The 17,947-nt window shown below is 49.1% G+C and overlaps 1 protein-coding gene across 2 annotated transcripts in view; it reads right to left on the reverse strand.

Annotated features, from left to right (window-relative positions):
* The window catches only part of LOC140429972 (sialic acid-binding Ig-like lectin 12), a 78,334-nt gene extending 63,979 nt beyond the window's left edge, over positions 1-14,355 (reverse strand). For both annotated transcript variants that reach the window (XM_072517557.1, XM_072517556.1), the window contains exon 1: positions 14,213-14,355. In XM_072517557.1, coding sequence (XP_072373658.1) covers positions 14,213-14,273 — 61 coding nt within the window. In that variant the 5' untranslated portion in view covers positions 14,274-14,355. The remainder of the gene's footprint in view (positions 1-14,212) is intronic.
* Positions 14,356-17,947: the final 3,592 nt, after the last annotated feature.

Consider the following 17,947-nt stretch of genomic DNA (forward strand, 5'->3'; position numbering starts at 1 on the left):
TTTCACAGTAATTTCATTGAAGTGAAAGCCTACTTGTGACAATAAAGATTATATTTAAAAATAAAGGGATGATCCTTTAAAACAGACATGAGGAGGAAAAGGGGCTGGTTTAGCACAGGGCTAAATCGCTGGCTTTTAAAGCAGACCAAGGCAGGCCAGCAGCGCGGGTTCAATTCCTGTACCAGCCTTCCCGAACAGGCGACGGAATGTGGCGACTAGGGGCTTTTCACAGTAACTTCATTTGAAACCTACTTCACAAAAGTGATTTTCATTTCATCTCGTCAGTCAGAGGGTGGTAAATCTGTGGAACACTTTGCCGCAGAAGGCTGTGGAGGCCAAATCACTGAACGTCTTTAAGACAGAGATAGATAGGTTCATGATTAGTAAGGGGATCAGGGGTTATGGGGAGAAGGCAGGAGAATGGGGATGAGAAAATATCGGCCATGATTGAATGGCGGAGCAGACCCGATGGGCCGAGTGGCCTAATTCTGCTGCTATGTCTTATGGTCTTATGTCCTGAAGCACCCTGATGTTATCTGTGAGGGTATCTCAACTTGGAACACCGGTCCGTGGGGGTGTATAGTTTATTTGGTTTTGGTGTGTGGAAACGAGTGAAACCTCAATGAGAATAAGCAGCTCGATCGTCGTGGAGCAATTATTAAAGACTATTTATTGAAGAAAAGACAAATACACAAGGAGATCTACTCTCACACAATTAAGATGTATGAATTACTAAACACACGGTTTACATTGAACGTACCCCTTGTTACACAATATAACTGTGATACCAGAAATGTGTCAGACTTCCCCTGTTCCCCAAACAACATCCAAATGGATTAACCATCGATAGTTACTGGGGAGGCAGTGGGATAGTGGTATTGTCATTGGACAGTAAACCAGAGACCCAGCTTCATGCTCTGGGGTCCCACGTTCGAATCCCACCTCTGCAGATGGTGAAATTTGAATACAATAAAAATGACCATTGTCTTTGTGTAAAAACCCATCTGGTTCACTGATGTCCTTACTAAGTCTGGACTTCTGACCCGCAGCAATGTGCTTGACTCTTAAGTGCCCCCTCAAGGGCAATTAGGGTCGGGTAATTAATGCTGCGACACCCACGTCCCATGCATTAACTTTTTAAAAAGCAATACTCCAATCTAGGAACTATATTTTCCCTGGTCCAGCAAAGATTTTTTTAAACTGCTCTCTGATGGTTTTCTGCACTGCCTTAGCTCCAATACAAGCATTTTTGCTGTAAGCTGGGCTGCTAAATGGTAATTGCCTCTCCTGGTTTCTCAGGGTCTGCGTAATCATACCTTTGATGTTCTTTGATTATGCCTTCCGTGTATTCAGTTGTCTGCCCCCATCAACGTCCTTGAATATACAGTAAGGAGCAGCACGGTGGCACAGTGACTAGTACTGCTGACTCACTAGGGATCTGAGTTCAATTCCAACCTTGCACAACTGTGTGGTGTCTGCACGTTCTCCCCGTGTCTGCATTGGTTATGTCCAGGTGCTCTGGTTTCCTCCCACAGTCCAAAGGTGTGCAGGTTAGATGTATTGGCCATGCTAAATTGCCCTTTAGTATCGAACGGTTCGGTGGGGTTACTGGTTTACAGACATGAGGCAGATGAGTGGGCCTAGGTAAGGTGCTCTTTTGGAGGGTCAGTGCCGACTCGATGGGTTGAATGGCCTCCTTCTGCACTGTATGAATTCTATGATTAACAGATGTGTAGATGTGTGGCACAGTGGATAGCACTGCTGCCTCACGGCACCGAGGTCTCAGGTTCGATCCTGGCACCGGGTCACTGTCTGTGTGGAGTTTATACATTCCCCCCATGTCTGCATGGGTGTAATGACCTCCAATTGGCATTATTGGTTGGCCAATTGGAGTATGAGCTCCCTCAATGATAGCTCATTGAGGGGCCCATATCAGCACCTGTGTAGGCTTTGTGAGGCAGTCTTAAGTTGACTGGAATGCGAGCAGCACTGTTTGGAGCTGCTCTTGTATATAGTTATTGCAAATAAATACTGGTGTAGTGACAGTACCCCTGCCTCCTGTGGATTATTACAATGGGTCAGCCCCAAACCGAACGTTGTGTAGGGTCGGTGGATTGGCCGCGCTAAATTGCCCCTTAATTGAAAAAATGTAATAAAAAGGATTTGTATATCTCAGGGCTCTTCCCAATTGTCTATAATCTGTTCCTCCTCCATAACTATTCACACTTGATTATCTAAACACGTTACAGGAAGAGACTCAGACCCATTGAGGCACTTTGAATACTGTCCATTGCTGTCTCCAGACAGAATCATGACATGATCCCCTTTTTAAAAATGAAATGTCTTAATTTGAGAGACGTTTGATTTCTCAACCCTTTTCCTTATAGTTCCAGCTGACTAAATATTCCAACATTCAAAAGCATTAACAGAGAAAAATGCTCCAGGTAGTTTCCCATTGTTACCAAAAGTTTATTTTATACTTGGCATGTACTCCGCAATGACGTTTTCTCTCCCAACCTCAGGAAACATTATGAAATTACACGGTTCCAAGCAAACTTCATCGGAATAACCAAATGATCGGATCTTGACATTTCTCCAGAAATTTCGAAGCGGTTCTGGTCTGTATTTGTGATTGTCTATGCTGGGTTCCTGGCAACATAAACCTCGGAATGTTGCAACACCAGTACCAGATTTAAAGTCTCTATTCTGGTGCTGGGTTGCAGGAAGTCCCACATGGCCTCTCGTTTGGCATCTCGTGGTGCCATTTGTCAAACTGTGTGCTCCAGATGTGAAAGTCTGGACCTTAGCAAATACGCTTTTCACTCCGTTCTTCACAAGATTGGCTTTGTCGAAATGGTCAAACATTTCCTTCATGTAACGTGGGTGCTCTTCCCGCTTCCCACTGACACATCACTGTATCTGGCAGTGATTCCGGCCTTGAATCAAAGAACAAAGAACAAACAGAACAGGAACAGGCCCTTCGGCCCTCCAAGCCTGCGCCGACCATGGTAGTTGCTTAACTAAAACCGTCTGCACTTACGGAGTCCGTATCCTTCCATTCTCACCCTATTCATATATTTGTCTAGATGTCCCTTAAATGCCGCTATTGTACCTGCTCCCACCACCTCCCCAGGCAGCGCGTTCCATATATTTACTACCGTCTTGTGTAAAAAAACTTGCCTCACACATCTGTTCTAAACTTTTCCCCACGCACATTAAACCCATGTCCCCTAGTACTTGACTCTCCTACCCGAGGAAAGAGCATCTTGTAGACCTCTATCAGGTCGCCTCGCAACCGCCATCGTTCCAGTGAGAACAGACCGAATTTATCTAACCCCTCCTCATAGCTAATGACTTCCATACCAGGCAACATCCTAGTAAACTGCTTCTGCACCCTCTCCAAAGCACCCACATCCTTCTGGTAGTGTGGCGACCAGAATTGGACACAATATTTGGCTTGTGAGCCTTTGAACAGTTGCAGGGGATGCTCTTCCTCCTGAACACCTTAAGTTTGGATTGGCAAGTCCTCGGTGAGGGTCACACAAACGGTGATCGCCTTTACCTTCTCTGTCAGAGCTACTTGCACATAGCCCTTCATTCAGCTAGCCTGTTTTCTTAACAGCTGATGCACGATCAATTACTCTCAAGATGAAGTGATTTCATAACTGAAGGCTTTAATCGACTAGAACTGTTCCCCAGCAGCTTCGGTACAGAAAGTGAAGGCTGCTGGGACGGCACTAGTTCTTATACTCCGCCTGCCAGGGGGGAGCTACATATCAACAGCCAATGCTAAACTCCTAGGTTAAACCAATGGTCATCAGCCTCTTAGGTACAGCAAAACCTGATAATACCACATTCACCCCCTGTTTTAAAAAAAGAGTCTGGCGGGGGTGGTGGCCAGTGGTAACAGTCGCCTTTAACATGGTATGATCAGATATGGAGGTACCGTGATACCTCCTTACAGAGCTGTCGAGAATATTTACAAAGTGTTCGTTCACGGTTAAAGTCACAGCGAAGCAATCAGTCGATCGGATGGCCACGTAGGCGTACTGGGGGTTAACGTGCAGCAGGTGGACCCTCTCGACCAACGGGCCCGACGTGCTTCCAAAGCAGGATGGGTCCGGGTGTCGCTAGCCAGGTTGGGAGCGAGGTCCCGGAGGAGGACTTCCTGGGGAAAACAAGGAGACGTTCATGAGGTGTCTGATTGGTAGTTGTACAGAACAGCGACCAGATGGCGTGGAGGGCCAATGGAGGACTTCTTGCCAGCGGGAGACTGGGAGATTCCTGGACCGTAGGGCCAGTAGAATAGTCTTCCAGACCGTTCCATTCTCCCTCTCCACCTGTCCGTTTCCCCGGGGGTTGTAACTGGTCTTCCTGCTTGAGGCAATGCCCCTGCTGAGCAGGAATTGACGCAGTTCGTCGCTCATAAAGGAGGACCCCCTATCACTGTGTATGTACGCGGTCTGGAGAAATTTGCAGAGGTTGGTGTCATAGTCCTGCTGGTCATGGCCACAGATGGTGACGTTATTCAGATACGGGAACGTTGCGCGTAATCCGTACAGTTCAACCATTCGGTCCATTTCTCGCTAGAAGACCGAGACCCCATTAGTGATACCAAAGGGAACTCTTAAAAATTTATAGAGCCGCCCATCTGCTTCGAAGGCAGTGTACTTGCGGTCAAAATTACGGAGGGGTAGCTGATGGTAGGCGGACTTGAGATCCACCATGGAGAAGACCTTGTATTGCGCGATCCTGTTTACCAGGTCGGCTATACGGGGGAGAGGGTACACGTCCAGCTGCGTAAACCTGTTGATGGTCTGCCTGTAGTCAATGACCAGCCTATGTTTCTCCCCGGTCTTTACCACCACTACTTGAGCTCTCCAGGGACTGTTGCTCGCTTCGATGACCCCTCCCCTCAGCAGCCTTTGGACCTCCGACCTGATGAAGGTCCGGTCCTGGGCACTGTACCGTCTGCTCCTGGTGGCGACGGGTTTGCAATCCGGGGTGAGGTTCGCAAACAGGGAAGGCGGGTCGACCTTAAGGGTTGCGAGGCCGTAGACAGTAAGAGGGGGTATAGGGCCGCCGAATTTAAAGGTCAGGCTTTGCAAGTTACATTGGAAGTCCAGCCCCAGGAGGGTAGCCGCGCAGAGGTGCGGCAGGACATAAAGGCAGAAATTGTTGAATCTCCTGCCTTGGACAGTGAGGTTCGCTAGGCAGAACCCCTTTATCTCCACCGAGTGTGACCTGGAGGCCAGGGAGATCCTTTGGTTTACAGGGTGGGTAACAAGTGAACAGCGCCTTACCGTGTCGGGGTGAACAAAGCTTTCCGTGCTCCCAGAGTCAATCAGGCAAGACGTCTCGTGGCCATTGATGAAGACTGTCGTTGTTGCTGTTGCGAGTGTCCGAGGTCGACTTTGGTCCTGTGTCACCGAGGCCAGATGAAGCAGTTGCGAGTTCTGATTAGGCAGCGCGTAGTCGGCCGTGCTGGAGCTTGGGGCCCCATCCAAGATGGCGTCTCCCATGGGTCGCACATGGTGGCCGGGGATGGACAAAATGGCGGCGCCCACCCATCCAGCGTGGTGTCCGGGGGGCAAGATGGCCGCGCCCGTGGGTCGCACGTGGCCCTAGGATAGGGGGGTGGCGGTGAGCGCAGGCTGGTCGGGGCCTGAAGGGGGGGTTGCCGCGGCGGTCCGGAGTCACTGGGGACCATGGCCACGGTGCGGGCCTGGCAGACCCCCACAAAGTGGCCCTTCTTGCCGCACCCTTTGCAGGTGGCGGTGCGGACCGGGCACGCTGGCGGGGATGATTCGCCTGCCCGCAGAAAAAACCACGGGGCCCGGCAGTGTTAGCGGGCCGTCTCACAGTGCAGGCCTGCTGGGTCAGGGAAAGGTCTGTGGGGCTGCCGCTGCGGGGTGCCACACAGCCCAGGGGACTGCCGTGCGGTCGGGCGCATAGGACTGTGCATTTTGGGAGGCTACGTCCATGGACCCTGCCAGGGCCCGTGCCTATCTAAGCCCCAGGGTGTCCTTTTCTAGGAGTCTTTGGCGGATCTCTGAGGAGCTCATACCTGCTACGAAGGCAACTCTGATTAAAAGTTCCGTGTTCTTGCTCCCCGAAACTTGCGGGCAGCCACAGTTTCGGCCTTGCACTAGTAGCGTCCGGTAGAAATCCTCCAACGATTGCCCGGGGCTTTGCCGTCTAGTTGCAAGCAGGTGATGTGCGTAGACCTGATTTACAGGGCGGATATAATGTCCTTTTAACAGTTTGATCGCGGCATTATAGTCCTCCGCCTCCTCGATAATGGTGTAGATCCCAGGGCTGACCTTTGAGCGCAGGAGATGCATTTTCTGTTCTCCTGAGGGTTGCCTCCGGCCGTCTCGAGGTAGCCTTTAAAGCGCGCCAGCCAGTGTTTAAATATTGCAGCCGAGTTCTCCGCGTGGGGGCTGAGTTGAAGGCACTCCGGTTTGATTCGGAGATCCATCCTTCCAGCTTAAGTCTAGTCGATTAAATTGATGCACGATCAATTACATTCAAGACAAAGTGATTTCATAACTGAAGGCTTTAATCGACTAGAACTGTTCCCCAGCAGCTTCGGTACAGAAAGTGAAGGCTGCTGGGACGGCACCAGTTCTTATACTCCGTTTGTCAGGGCGGAGCTACGTATCAACAGTCAATGGTAAACTCCTAGGTTTAACCATTGGTCATCAGCCTCTTAGCTACAGCAATACCTGGTAATACCACAATAGCTCAAAGGTTATCTGGTACCAGCTCCTCTGCCCCTAATGTAGCTTTCTTCACTATCTGTTAGTCGCCAGACCTTTCCTCTGATAAGGAAGCATAGACTTCACTAGCTTTACCCACAAGTTTAGCCTATAAGAGTCGGGTCCAACAATCTTGTGACAATCTCAATTGTTCAGCCATTTTCTCAAAAGCACAAAAATATGTCCCGGCACCTCTTGCGTCAAATTTCGGGAGAGCTTGTAGACACAAAGTGCGAAGTTGGATGTCTCTCTCTCTCTTTCCTTCCGTGCAGCTTTCTCCATTTCCCTTTTGAACTCCCTCTCTCCCCGTTCTCGTTGAAGCACTCTCTCCCTCTCCTTTTCCTGCATCTCTAACTTCTTCATTTCTCTGTCTCTTTGTCATTGAAGCTTCGCTAATTCAAAATCCCCACTTCTGCAATTCGCTGGGCCTGCTGGCCTGTCCCGTATCTTTAACTCTGTTGCTACTCCTGCGATGATCTCAGCTTTCTTAGCCCCCGTAGATAAGGCTACTTCCAATTTATCTGCCAGTTACGTCAATTTGGTCTTTGCCACACTTTTCAAACTTGCTGCGGTTACGTTGTCTACGTCCAGATAAGGCGGAGCTCGAACAAGAGTCATTTTCTGCAACTTTCCTACTTTAATATAACCTGGGACCTCCGGGCTGTGAGGCAGCAGTGCTAGCCACTGCGCCACCGTGCGGCCCTCAATGTAACACGTTCTTACTCGGCTCCACCTGATCACACACTCATTATTGTTCAAAAGTCACAAATTCACTACGCCCAAGGAATTAAGACTGTTTAAGACCCCGGGCATGAGCTGATGTTATTTGCGAGGGTATCCCAACTTGGAACACCAGTTCGTCAGGGGGCATAGTTTTGCTTTGGTGTGCGAAGACAAATGGAATCCCAGTGAGAATCAACAGCCCAGTCGTCGAGTTACAATTACTAAAGACTATTTATTAAAATAAAGAAAAGACAAACACACAAACTGGACGGCTCTAGCCTCGCTCAATTTAAGATATACGAATTAATAAACACACACATTCACGTCGAGAGGGCTAGAATACAAGACCAGGGATGTACTTCTGAGGCTGTATAAGGCTCTGGTCGGACCCCATTTGGAGTATTGTGAGCAGTTTTGGGCCCTGTATCTAAGGCAGGATGTGCTGGTCTTAGAAAGGGTCCAGAGGAGGTTTATAAGAATGGTCCCTGGAATGAAGAACTTGTCGTATGAGGAACGGTTCAGGATTCTGTGTCTGTACTCGTTGGAGTTTAGAAAGATGAGAGGGGATCTTATTGAAACTTACAGGATACTATGAGGCCTGGATAGAGTGGATGTGGAGAGGATGTTTCCATTTGTAGGAAAAACTAGAACCAGAGTGCACCATCTTAGATTCCCGTACCAGCCTCCCCGAACGGGCGCCGGAATGTGGCGACTAGGTATACCATTTCACAGTAACTTCATTTGAAGACTACTTGTGACAAGAAACGATTTTCATTTCATTTCATTTCATAAAGGGACGATCCTTTAAAACAGAGATGAGGAGGAATTTCTTCAGCCAGAGGGTGGTGAATCTCTGGAACTCTTGGCCGCAGAAGGTTGTGGAGGCCAAATCACTGAGTGTCTTTAAGACAGAGACAGATAGGTTCTTGATTAATAAGAGGATCAGGGGTTTTGGGGAGAAGGCAGGAGATTGTGGATGAGAAAATATCAGCCTTGATTGAATGGCGGAGCAGACTCAATGGGCCGAGTGGCCTAATTCTGCTCCTACGTCTTATGGTCTGATATCTATGACAACAAAACTCTGTAAGACTGTGCCTGACCCCAAAACAACTTCCAAATGGAATAACCATCTATAGTTACCACACAACACAGGGATGGTACTCAAATCTGGGAACTGTCTTTTTCCTGGTCCAGCGAAGATATTTAAAAACTGCTGTTACGAAGGTTTTCTGCACTGCCGTGGCTCTAAGACTTAGAAGCTTGTTTTCTGTAAACATGGCCTCAGGCTTGGTGGCTGGAATCTGGCCTGTCCGCTTTCTGAGACTGCTGGATGGTGACTGCTTCTCCTGGCTTCTCCGGGTTGGACAATATACCTTTGTTTTTCGTTGATAAGGCCTTCCGTGTATTCGGCTGTCTGCCCCTATCAGCCTCCTTGACTCTATACAATAACATATGTACATCATATGGACCTTCCCAATCGTCTATAAGCTGTTTCTCTTCCATGAGCCATTCGTACTTTATCATCAAAACTACCGCATACCAATTGAGGCCCTTGGAATACTGCCTACTGCGGTCTCCTGGCAGATTTATGACACAAGATAGGGGCCATACACAACCAGCCCATACTTGCAAAATTCAAAACATACTGTCCTCTCTGAGGTGTGATTCTGCGATCAGACAACATTTGCTAAATAAGCCTCAGTGTGCTTTGAATTATGCTGACATCTGCTTTAAGATTGTCAGTTGGGCTGGTTGTGTGGTGCACGTGTGTGTACTGGAAGCTGCATGTATTAATACACAGGGTCCTGTCCTGTGCAGACAGAAAGAACATGTACACACATTGTGCCTGTTTCAGCTGAACAAAATGAGTGACAGCCATTCTCTGGTTCACACCTCAGGGTAATGCCTTGACCAATCAGGATCAAGCAGTCTGGTTTAAATTTCAATGAAAGCTTGGCAGTTAACTGTCGGTCACCATCAGCTTGTGCATTCTCCATGACAACACCTCCGCCAATCAGAGTCCACTTGCCAACCGATTAGCATTCTCTTCTCATCCAGTATGAATTGCATTGCTCGGATATTGCAAAGTGTACTGATGAGTGCACGACAAAAAGCTTCTACCTGTCTTTTCTTTTTTCAGAAATTCTCTAATTCTGCACTACCGAACGACTATCCCTTAATTCCCTCAGAGACCAAAAACCTCGCAGTTCAAACATGGACAAAAGAGCTGAATGCCAAAGGTGAGGTGAGGGTGACTGCCCTTGATATCAAGGCAGCATTTGACCCGAGTGCGGCATCAAGGAGCTCGAGCTGAACTGGAGTCAATGGGAATCTGGGGGGAAACTCTCCACTGGTTGGAGTCATACCCGGCACAAGGAAAATGGTTGTGGTGGTTGGAGGTCAATCATCTCAACTCCAGGATATCACTGCGGGAGTTCCTCAGGGTGGTGTGCTAGGCCCATCCATCTTCAGCTGCTCCATCAATGACCTGCTTCCATCACAAGGTCAGAAATGGGGATGTTTGCGGGCGACTGCACAATGTTCAGCACCATTCGCGACTCCTCAGATAATGAAGCGGTCCGTGTCCAAATGCAGCAAGACCTGGACTATATCCAGGCTTGGGCTGACAAGTGGCAAGTTACATTCATAGATTATCATAGAATTTACAGTGCCGAAGGAGGCCATTCGGCCCATCGAGTCTGCACCTGCTCCTGGAAAGAGCACCCTACCCAAGGTCAACACCTCCACCCTATCCCCATAACCCAGGAACCCCACCCAACACTAAGGGAACTTTTGGACACTAAGGGCAATTTATCATGGCCAGTCCACCTAACCTGCACATCTTTGGACTGTGGGAGGAAACCGGAGCACCCGGAGGAAACCCACGCACACACAGGGAGGACGTGCAGACTCTGCACAGACAGCGACCCAAGCCGGAATCAAACCTGGGACCCTGGAGCTGTGAAGCAATTGTGCTATCCACAATGCTACCGTGCTGCCACACAAGTGCCAGGCAATGACCGTCTCCAATAAGAAAGGATCTAACCATCGCCCCTTGACATTCAATGGCATTACCATCACTGAATCCCCCACAATCAACATCCTGGGGGTTACCATTGATCAGAAACAGAACTGGACCCAGCCACACTAATACTGTGGCTGCCAGAGCAGGTCAAAGGCTAGGAATCCTACGGTGAGTAACTCACCTCCTGACCCCCCAAAGCCTGTCCACCATCTACAAGGCACAAGTCAGGAGTGGAATGGAATACTCTCCACTTGCCTGGATGAGTGCAGCGCCACCTCAGCAGTGCCTCATATCATAATTGCACAATGTATTATTTCTGTACCCTCACCAGCCATCTCGCTGGCCTGAGCATTCCGATTTTGGGCAGTCGTGCCATTGTCCCTTACCCAGGAAATGCTAAATCTGATTTCGTACAAGCCAATAGCTAATGCACCTTGACTGAGTCCAGTGAATCTCAGGGCTTCACTCTGGAAATTTGGTGAGTGAAGGAGTTCGGTGCCGTCAGGGAGGAGGTATAGGATGGGTGAGGTAGGCTGCGCTTTCAGAAGGTGGGTGCAGACTCGATGGGCCGAATAGCCTCCGTCTGCACCGCAGTGTTTCTATAATTCTATGTACCAGAGGGAATGAAGATAGTATCTTGGCAAAGCTACAAAGTTCTTTAATTAAAAAAACTGTAAGTACAGAGAAAAACAGTAGTAAAAGTACGAGGAAAGATTGAACAGGTTGGAGGTGTCCGCTTTAGAGAAAAGAAGACTGAAGGAATGAGCATAAGACTCAGGAGCAGAAGTAGGCCATTCAGCCCATCGAACCTGCTCTGCCATTCAATGAGGTGGTGACTGATCTAATATGGTAATCCTCAACTTCACTTTGAATGATCGGATGAAGGCCTTTAAAAGTCTGAAGGCGTTTGGTAGGGTAGAGAAACCAGGAACCAGGAATATAATCTAGTCACCGGTAAATCGCGCTGAAATATAGGGAAGGCTCGTTTCCTTGGTGAGCGGCTGGAATGTGGAGGCCACTATCGCACGGAGAGGTTGAGGCAGTGGGCAGAGAGGCTCTGCGGAAGCTGGATAAACATGAGGAAGGGAGGAATAAATTCAACTGCAGATGGGGGTTGGGGGAGGAGGCGCATGAAACACACAAAACCATCACAAAACAGTTGGCGTAATGAGAGAAAGGAGCTAACGTTTCGAGTCTGGATGACTCTTTGTCAAAGCTGGAGGACCGGAAATGGGGTCAGATTTATACTGTTGTGGGGGGGGGGTTGGGTAGGGGGCCAGCGATAGGTGGAGATTGACAGGACAGAAAGACAAAAAGGAATGTAAATGGGGGTGATTAAGGCTAAGAAGGGGCTGATAGTGGCACAGAAAGAGATTAGAATGTGCGAATGGCAGAACAAAGGTGAGCAGCGTGTCAAAGGGCAACAGGGGACAGGGAACAGACGGGGTGGGGGAGGGGGGCAACGGTGATTTGAAGCAGCAGGACACTTAACATTGTCTGCTGCTCGTTAGACTTTTCTTTACGAACTTATATCTATTGCGGCAGATTTACATCTTATGGAAACATCCTGATCATGTCGAAGGGAAACCAGACATCTGGGACCTGAGCGAAAGCAGATAACTTGCCCTTGAGAAGGTTGTGGTGAGTGACCTTCTTGAACGCCTGTGGTGTAGGTACAACCACTGTGCTGTTAGGGAGGGAGTTCCAGGATTTTGACCCAGCCACAGTGACAAATAAACCAATCAGATAAAGTATGGTCAAAATAAATAACAGTGTAGTAAATAAAAATAATAATCTTTGCGAGTGTCACAAGCAGGCTTACATCCACACCGCAATGAAGGTACCTTGAAAATCCCCTCGTCGCCACATTCCAGCGCCTGTTCGGGTACACAGAGGGAGAATTCAGAATGTCCAATTCACCTAACAAGCAAGTCTTTTGGGACTTGTGGGAGGAAACCGGAGCACCCAGAGGAAACCCCACGTAGACACGGGGTGGACGCGCAGACTCCGCACAGACAGTGACCCAAGCCGGGAATCGAACCAGGGACCCTGGCGCTGTGAAGCAACAGTGCTAACCACTGTGCTACCGTGCTGCCCAAGAAGAGCGAGTGAATTCAGTGCCGAAAAAGTTACAAAAAGAGAAACAGAGAGGGAAAGGCAGATTAGACTGTGAGAGAAAAAGAGGCAAAAATGAAAAGTAACTAAAATATTTGCTTTCTTTCAAATGGGCAATTAAAACTCCATGCTTGTAACAATTCCATTTTAGCGCCAGGTTGAATGGCAGTAATTAACATTGTTGAAAGGATATGCCGAGTGAAATGGATTACCATATAAATTCAGCAACTTCGCATTGTTCAATAAAACTCACATAGCGAGCCAGGCAACAAGAAGGAGTTTGCCAAGTTTTGGATTGCCATCCTTAACCATGTCTCATGTCGCTGTACCATTTGGGCACAAGTAACAGCGAGCACCATTAACCTCATCATCATTTAGTCCCAACTCCATCTACAAGTTTGCTGACGATACGACCATAGTGGGCCGGGTCTCGAATAACGATGAGTCCGAATACAGGAGGGAGATAGAGAATCTAGTGGAGTGGTGTAGCGACAACAATCTCTCCCTCAGTGCCAGCAAAACTAAAGAGCTGGTAATTGACTTCAGGAAGCAAAGTACTGTACACACCCCTGTCAGCATCAACGGGGCCGAGGTGGAGATGGTTAGTAGTTTCAAATTCCTAGGGGTGCACATCTGCAAAAATCTGTCCTGGTCCACCCACGTCGACGCTACCACCAAGAAAGCACAACAGCGCCTATACTTCCTCAGGAAACTAAGGAAATTCGGCATGTCCACATTAACCCTTACCAACTTTTACAGATGCACCATAGAAAGCATCCTATCAGGCTGCATCACAGCCTGGTATGGCAACTGCTCGGCCCAGGACCGCAAGAAACTTCAAAGAGTCGTGAACACCGCCCAGTCCATCACACAAACCTGCCTCCCATCCATTGACTCCATCTACACCTCCCGCTGCCTGGGAAAAGCGGGCAGCATAATTTAAGATCCCTCCCACCCGGCTTACTCACTCTTCCAACTTCTTCCATCAGGCAGGAGATACAGAAGTCTGAGAACACGCACGAACAGACTCAAAAACAGCTTCTTCCCCACTGTCACCAGACTCCTAAATGACCCTCTTATGGACTGATTTCATTAAGACTACACCCTGTACGCATCATCCGATGCCAGTGCTTTTTTAGTTACATTGTATACCTTGTGTTGCCCTATTATGTATTTTCTTTTCTTCCCATGTATTTAATGATCTGTTGAGCTGCTTGCAGAAAAATACCTTTCACTGTACCTCGGTACACGTGACAATAAACAAATCCAATCCAATCCAATCCAATTTTAACAGCAAGGTGAGTGTTTTTCTGAGACCTGTATCCATGTGTATCCACTCACATCCTGAAAGTTCCTATTAGCTTCTGCGCACTGTGTCTCAGGTGGAGGTCTGTTACTGCTGCGGTAGCTTCAGTAAAACAATCTTATCCAGTTTCCACATTTATTCAGCAAGCAAAGCATTTCTCGCATTAAGAAACGTGAGTGAGGCAGGACCAGGCACAGAACATTGGACCGTCGCAGGTTTTGGAAACTCGCAGATGAGGTGAGCCAACAAAATGAATTAGCAGAGGGATGAGAAAGCACTTACGGAAACCCCACACCGTGACTGGCAGCAGGACTGCGGATAGCAAAATGTAGAGAGAACCCATCACCAACGCTTCAGATTTCCTCACTCGTTGCTCGTCTTTGAACACCAAAATACAGAAGTTGCTCAAAGTGCTTCCTCATTTTCCGGTGAAACCCACGTGAGGTACAATCAAACTTATGCCAAAGAACAACAAATGAGAAGTCCATATATATATGAGGCAGCAGAGGTATTTATATAAGGGCTGAGAAAACCAAGGGGAAAACCACAGCATTGGTTGAGAATAGATGTTGCATCAGCCTCCAATACAGTGCTCCGGAAGTTCAGCAGACTGTGTAACTCTTGAGGCAACAGTTTCTATTCCAGTGCCCCCATCAAACACTCCCAGAGCTGGTGCAGCATAGCTTTGGATACAGAATAAAACGTTCTCCTCATGGTCCCAGTTCTTATGTTCTTTCTGGGCGGCACGGTAGCACAGAGGGTAGCACTTTTGCTTCACAGCTCCAGGGTCCCAGGTTCGATTCCCGGCTTGAGTCGCTGTCTGTGCGGAGTCTGCACGTTCTCCCCGTGTCTGCGTGGGTTTCCTCCGGGTGCTCCGGTTTCCTCCCGCAAGTCCCCGAAAGATGTGCTGTTGGGTGAATTGGACATTCTGAATCTTCACTCTGGTACCCGAACAGGCGCCAGAATGTGGCGACTAGGGGCTTTTCACAGTAACTTCATTGCAGTGTTAATGTAAGCCCACTTGTGACAATAAAGATTATTATTATTATTATTATTATTATAGAATGGGCAGGAAAGTGGTGTTGAGACCAAGAGGAGATCAGTTATAATCGTATTGAATGGCGGAGCGGGATCGAGGGGCTGAATGGCCCAGTCCTGTCTCCCGTTGTGGTGTTAGGCACTTATGTCCCATCAAACACTCGTGGAGTTGGAGCAGCACAACTTGGATACAGAAGAAAACTTCCTCATCACTGTCCCAACAAACACTCCCACATCAGCTGCGGTACAGCACGGATTAGAAGCCGGGAAAGGCATCTTCAGTTCTGCCCAACAATGTCCCTCAGCAGGACCCCATACCAGGAGTGCACAATGTATTATTTCTGTACATTCACCAGCCATCTCGCTGGCCTGAGCATTCCGATTTCGGGCAGTCGTGCCATTGTCCCTTACCCAGGAAATGCTAAATCTGATTTCGTACAAGCCAATAGCTAATGCACCTTGACTGAGTCCAGTGAATCTCAGGGCTTCACTCTGGAAATTTGGTGAGTGAAGGAGTTCGGTGCCGTCAGGGAGGAAGTGTTAAACTGGCCTTTTACAAAAGTAGGTGTCATCTAAGAGAGGGTACCAGAGACTGGGATACCTGAGGAATGGAACCCAGGGGCAATAATTAGGTGAACAGTGAGGTACTGTGGCTACCAGGGCAGGTCAGAGGCTAGGAATCCTGCGGAGAGTAACTCACCTCCTGACCCCCCCCCCCACCCAAAGCCTGTCCGCCATCTACAAGGCACAAGTCAGGAGTGTGATGGAATACTCCCCACTTGCCAGCTCCAACAACACTCAAGACGCTCGACACCATCCAGGACCAAGCAGCCCCGCTTGATTGCTCCTCCTTCCACAAACATTCAAACCCTCCATTACCGATGCACAGTGGCAGCCGTGTGTACCATCTACAAGGTGCACTGCAGGAACTCACCAGGGTTCCTTAGAAATCACCTTTGAAAACCACGACCACTCCCATCTAGAAGGACAAGAGCAGCAGATACCTGGGAACCCCACCACCTGGAGGTTCCCCTCCAAGTCACTCACCACCCTGACTGGGAAATATATCGGCCATTCCTTCACTGTCACAGGGGCAAAATGTTGGAACTCCCTCTCTAACAGCATAATGGGTGTACCTACACCTCAAGGGCTGCAGCGGTTCAAGAAGGCAGCTCACCACCACCTTCTGTAGGGCAACTAGGGATGGGCAATAAATGCTGGTCTAACCAGCGCCGCCCACATCCCGCAAATGAATTAAAAGAAAACGAGGTGACTGGGTGGTGAGCGTTAAGTTCTTTCTCTCTAAACTGGGGAAGTATTTTAAGCTAGTACTGGGGAGATATAAGTATTGCATTAAATTCATAGATTAACTAGTTAAACCTCTTAAATATAACTACAATCACTGAATGATATTCCAAAACTTGAAACCTAATTAGTTAAGTAAGGTGATGTGTTGCAGCTGTAGTGTGTGGGAGCTGCTGGACAATAGTGTGAAACATGGCAACCACATCTGAAATAGCATCTTGAGGAACTGCAGCTCAGAATTGACGAGCTTTATTCACTGCGATGCATCAGGGAGGGGGGTTCATAGTCAGGGATAAAAGGGAGTGACTTCAACTGAGGCGGAACTGGGGATCCAGACACCGTCAATGGAGGAGCCTCAGCCCTCATACGTGCCTAACAGGATTGATGTTCCAGCAGCTTTTGTGGACGAGAGCAGGGACAGCAGAGAGTATCGAATACTCCCGAGGATGTGATTCTCAAAGGCTGAGTTACCACCCAGTGCCAGGGTTAAGGACATTTCCTCAGGGCTCGAGGGGAACTTATAAGTGGGTGGAGAAGCGTACAGTTGCCATGGTCCACATCGGTGCCAATAACGTCCGTGGGACGAGGAAAGAGATTCTGCTGAGGAGGTATGACCACCTGTGGCCCAGGCAGCAGAAGCACAGAGATTGGATAGATACCTGAGCCACCAGCAAATTGGCACAGGGTAAATCAGATCAGAGAGTTGAATGTGTGGCTCAAAGGCTGATGTGGGAGAAATGAGTTTTGATTGATGCGGCATTGGCACCAGCACTGGGAAAGCAGAGAGCTGTATCATTGGGTCAGCCTTCCCCTAAACCACACGAGCAGCAGTGTCCTGATCAATCAGATAACTGGGGCTGTAGAAAGGCTTTAAATGATTCAGCGGGCGCGATCTATTGGCCACGCCATGCCCGACCGGCAGGGTAACGCGGCCGGTTGATGCCGGGTGAGGCCTCCCGCGGGTTTCCTGGCCACCACGGCGCCTCACGGGATCTACCCAAGTCCCGCAAGGCAGTAGGTCAAGAATCCTGCCCACAATGGGCAGGACCAGGCCGCGCACGCTGAAGTCGGAAGTAAGCGTACTTATCCATGATCTACTGGGATCTACCGCCGGCCTACCCAGGGAGGCCTCAGCCGGGGACCGTTCAGTACTGATCCACGTGGACCAGGCGGAACGTTGCCCGGGGGGGGGGGGGGGGGTTCTACCATCGGAGGCCTGTGGGTGGCCAGAGATAGTGCAGGATGCCCCCCCCCCCCGGTCCTCCCCCTGGAACAAGGGCATCTTGGCACTGCCCAGTTGGCACTGCCATCCTGGCATTGCCAAGGTGCCTGGGTGGCACTGCAAAGCCAGAAGGAGCATTGCCAGGGTGGCAATGCCAGGAGTCAGGGCCTGAGAGGAGGCCATGCCCATGAAGGGAGGATGGTGGGGGTTATGAAGGGTGAGGGGCTTCAGGGCAGGAACTTGGGAATTAGGAGCAGCAGTCGGCAATTCAGCCCTTCGCGCCTGCTCCACCATTCAATCCGATCATGGCTGATCTCTTCCTGGTCTCAAATCCACCTCCACACCTGTTGCCAATATCCCTTTAACCCATTTTTAATCAGAAATGTATCTATCTCCTTCTTGAAACCATTTAATGACACAGACTCCACCGCACTGTGGGACAGCGAGTTCCA

Source organism: Scyliorhinus torazame, chromosome 9, assembly GCF_047496885.1.
Source record: "Scyliorhinus torazame isolate Kashiwa2021f chromosome 9, sScyTor2.1, whole genome shotgun sequence".
NCBI lineage: Eukaryota > Metazoa > Chordata > Chondrichthyes > Carcharhiniformes > Scyliorhinidae > Scyliorhinus > Scyliorhinus torazame.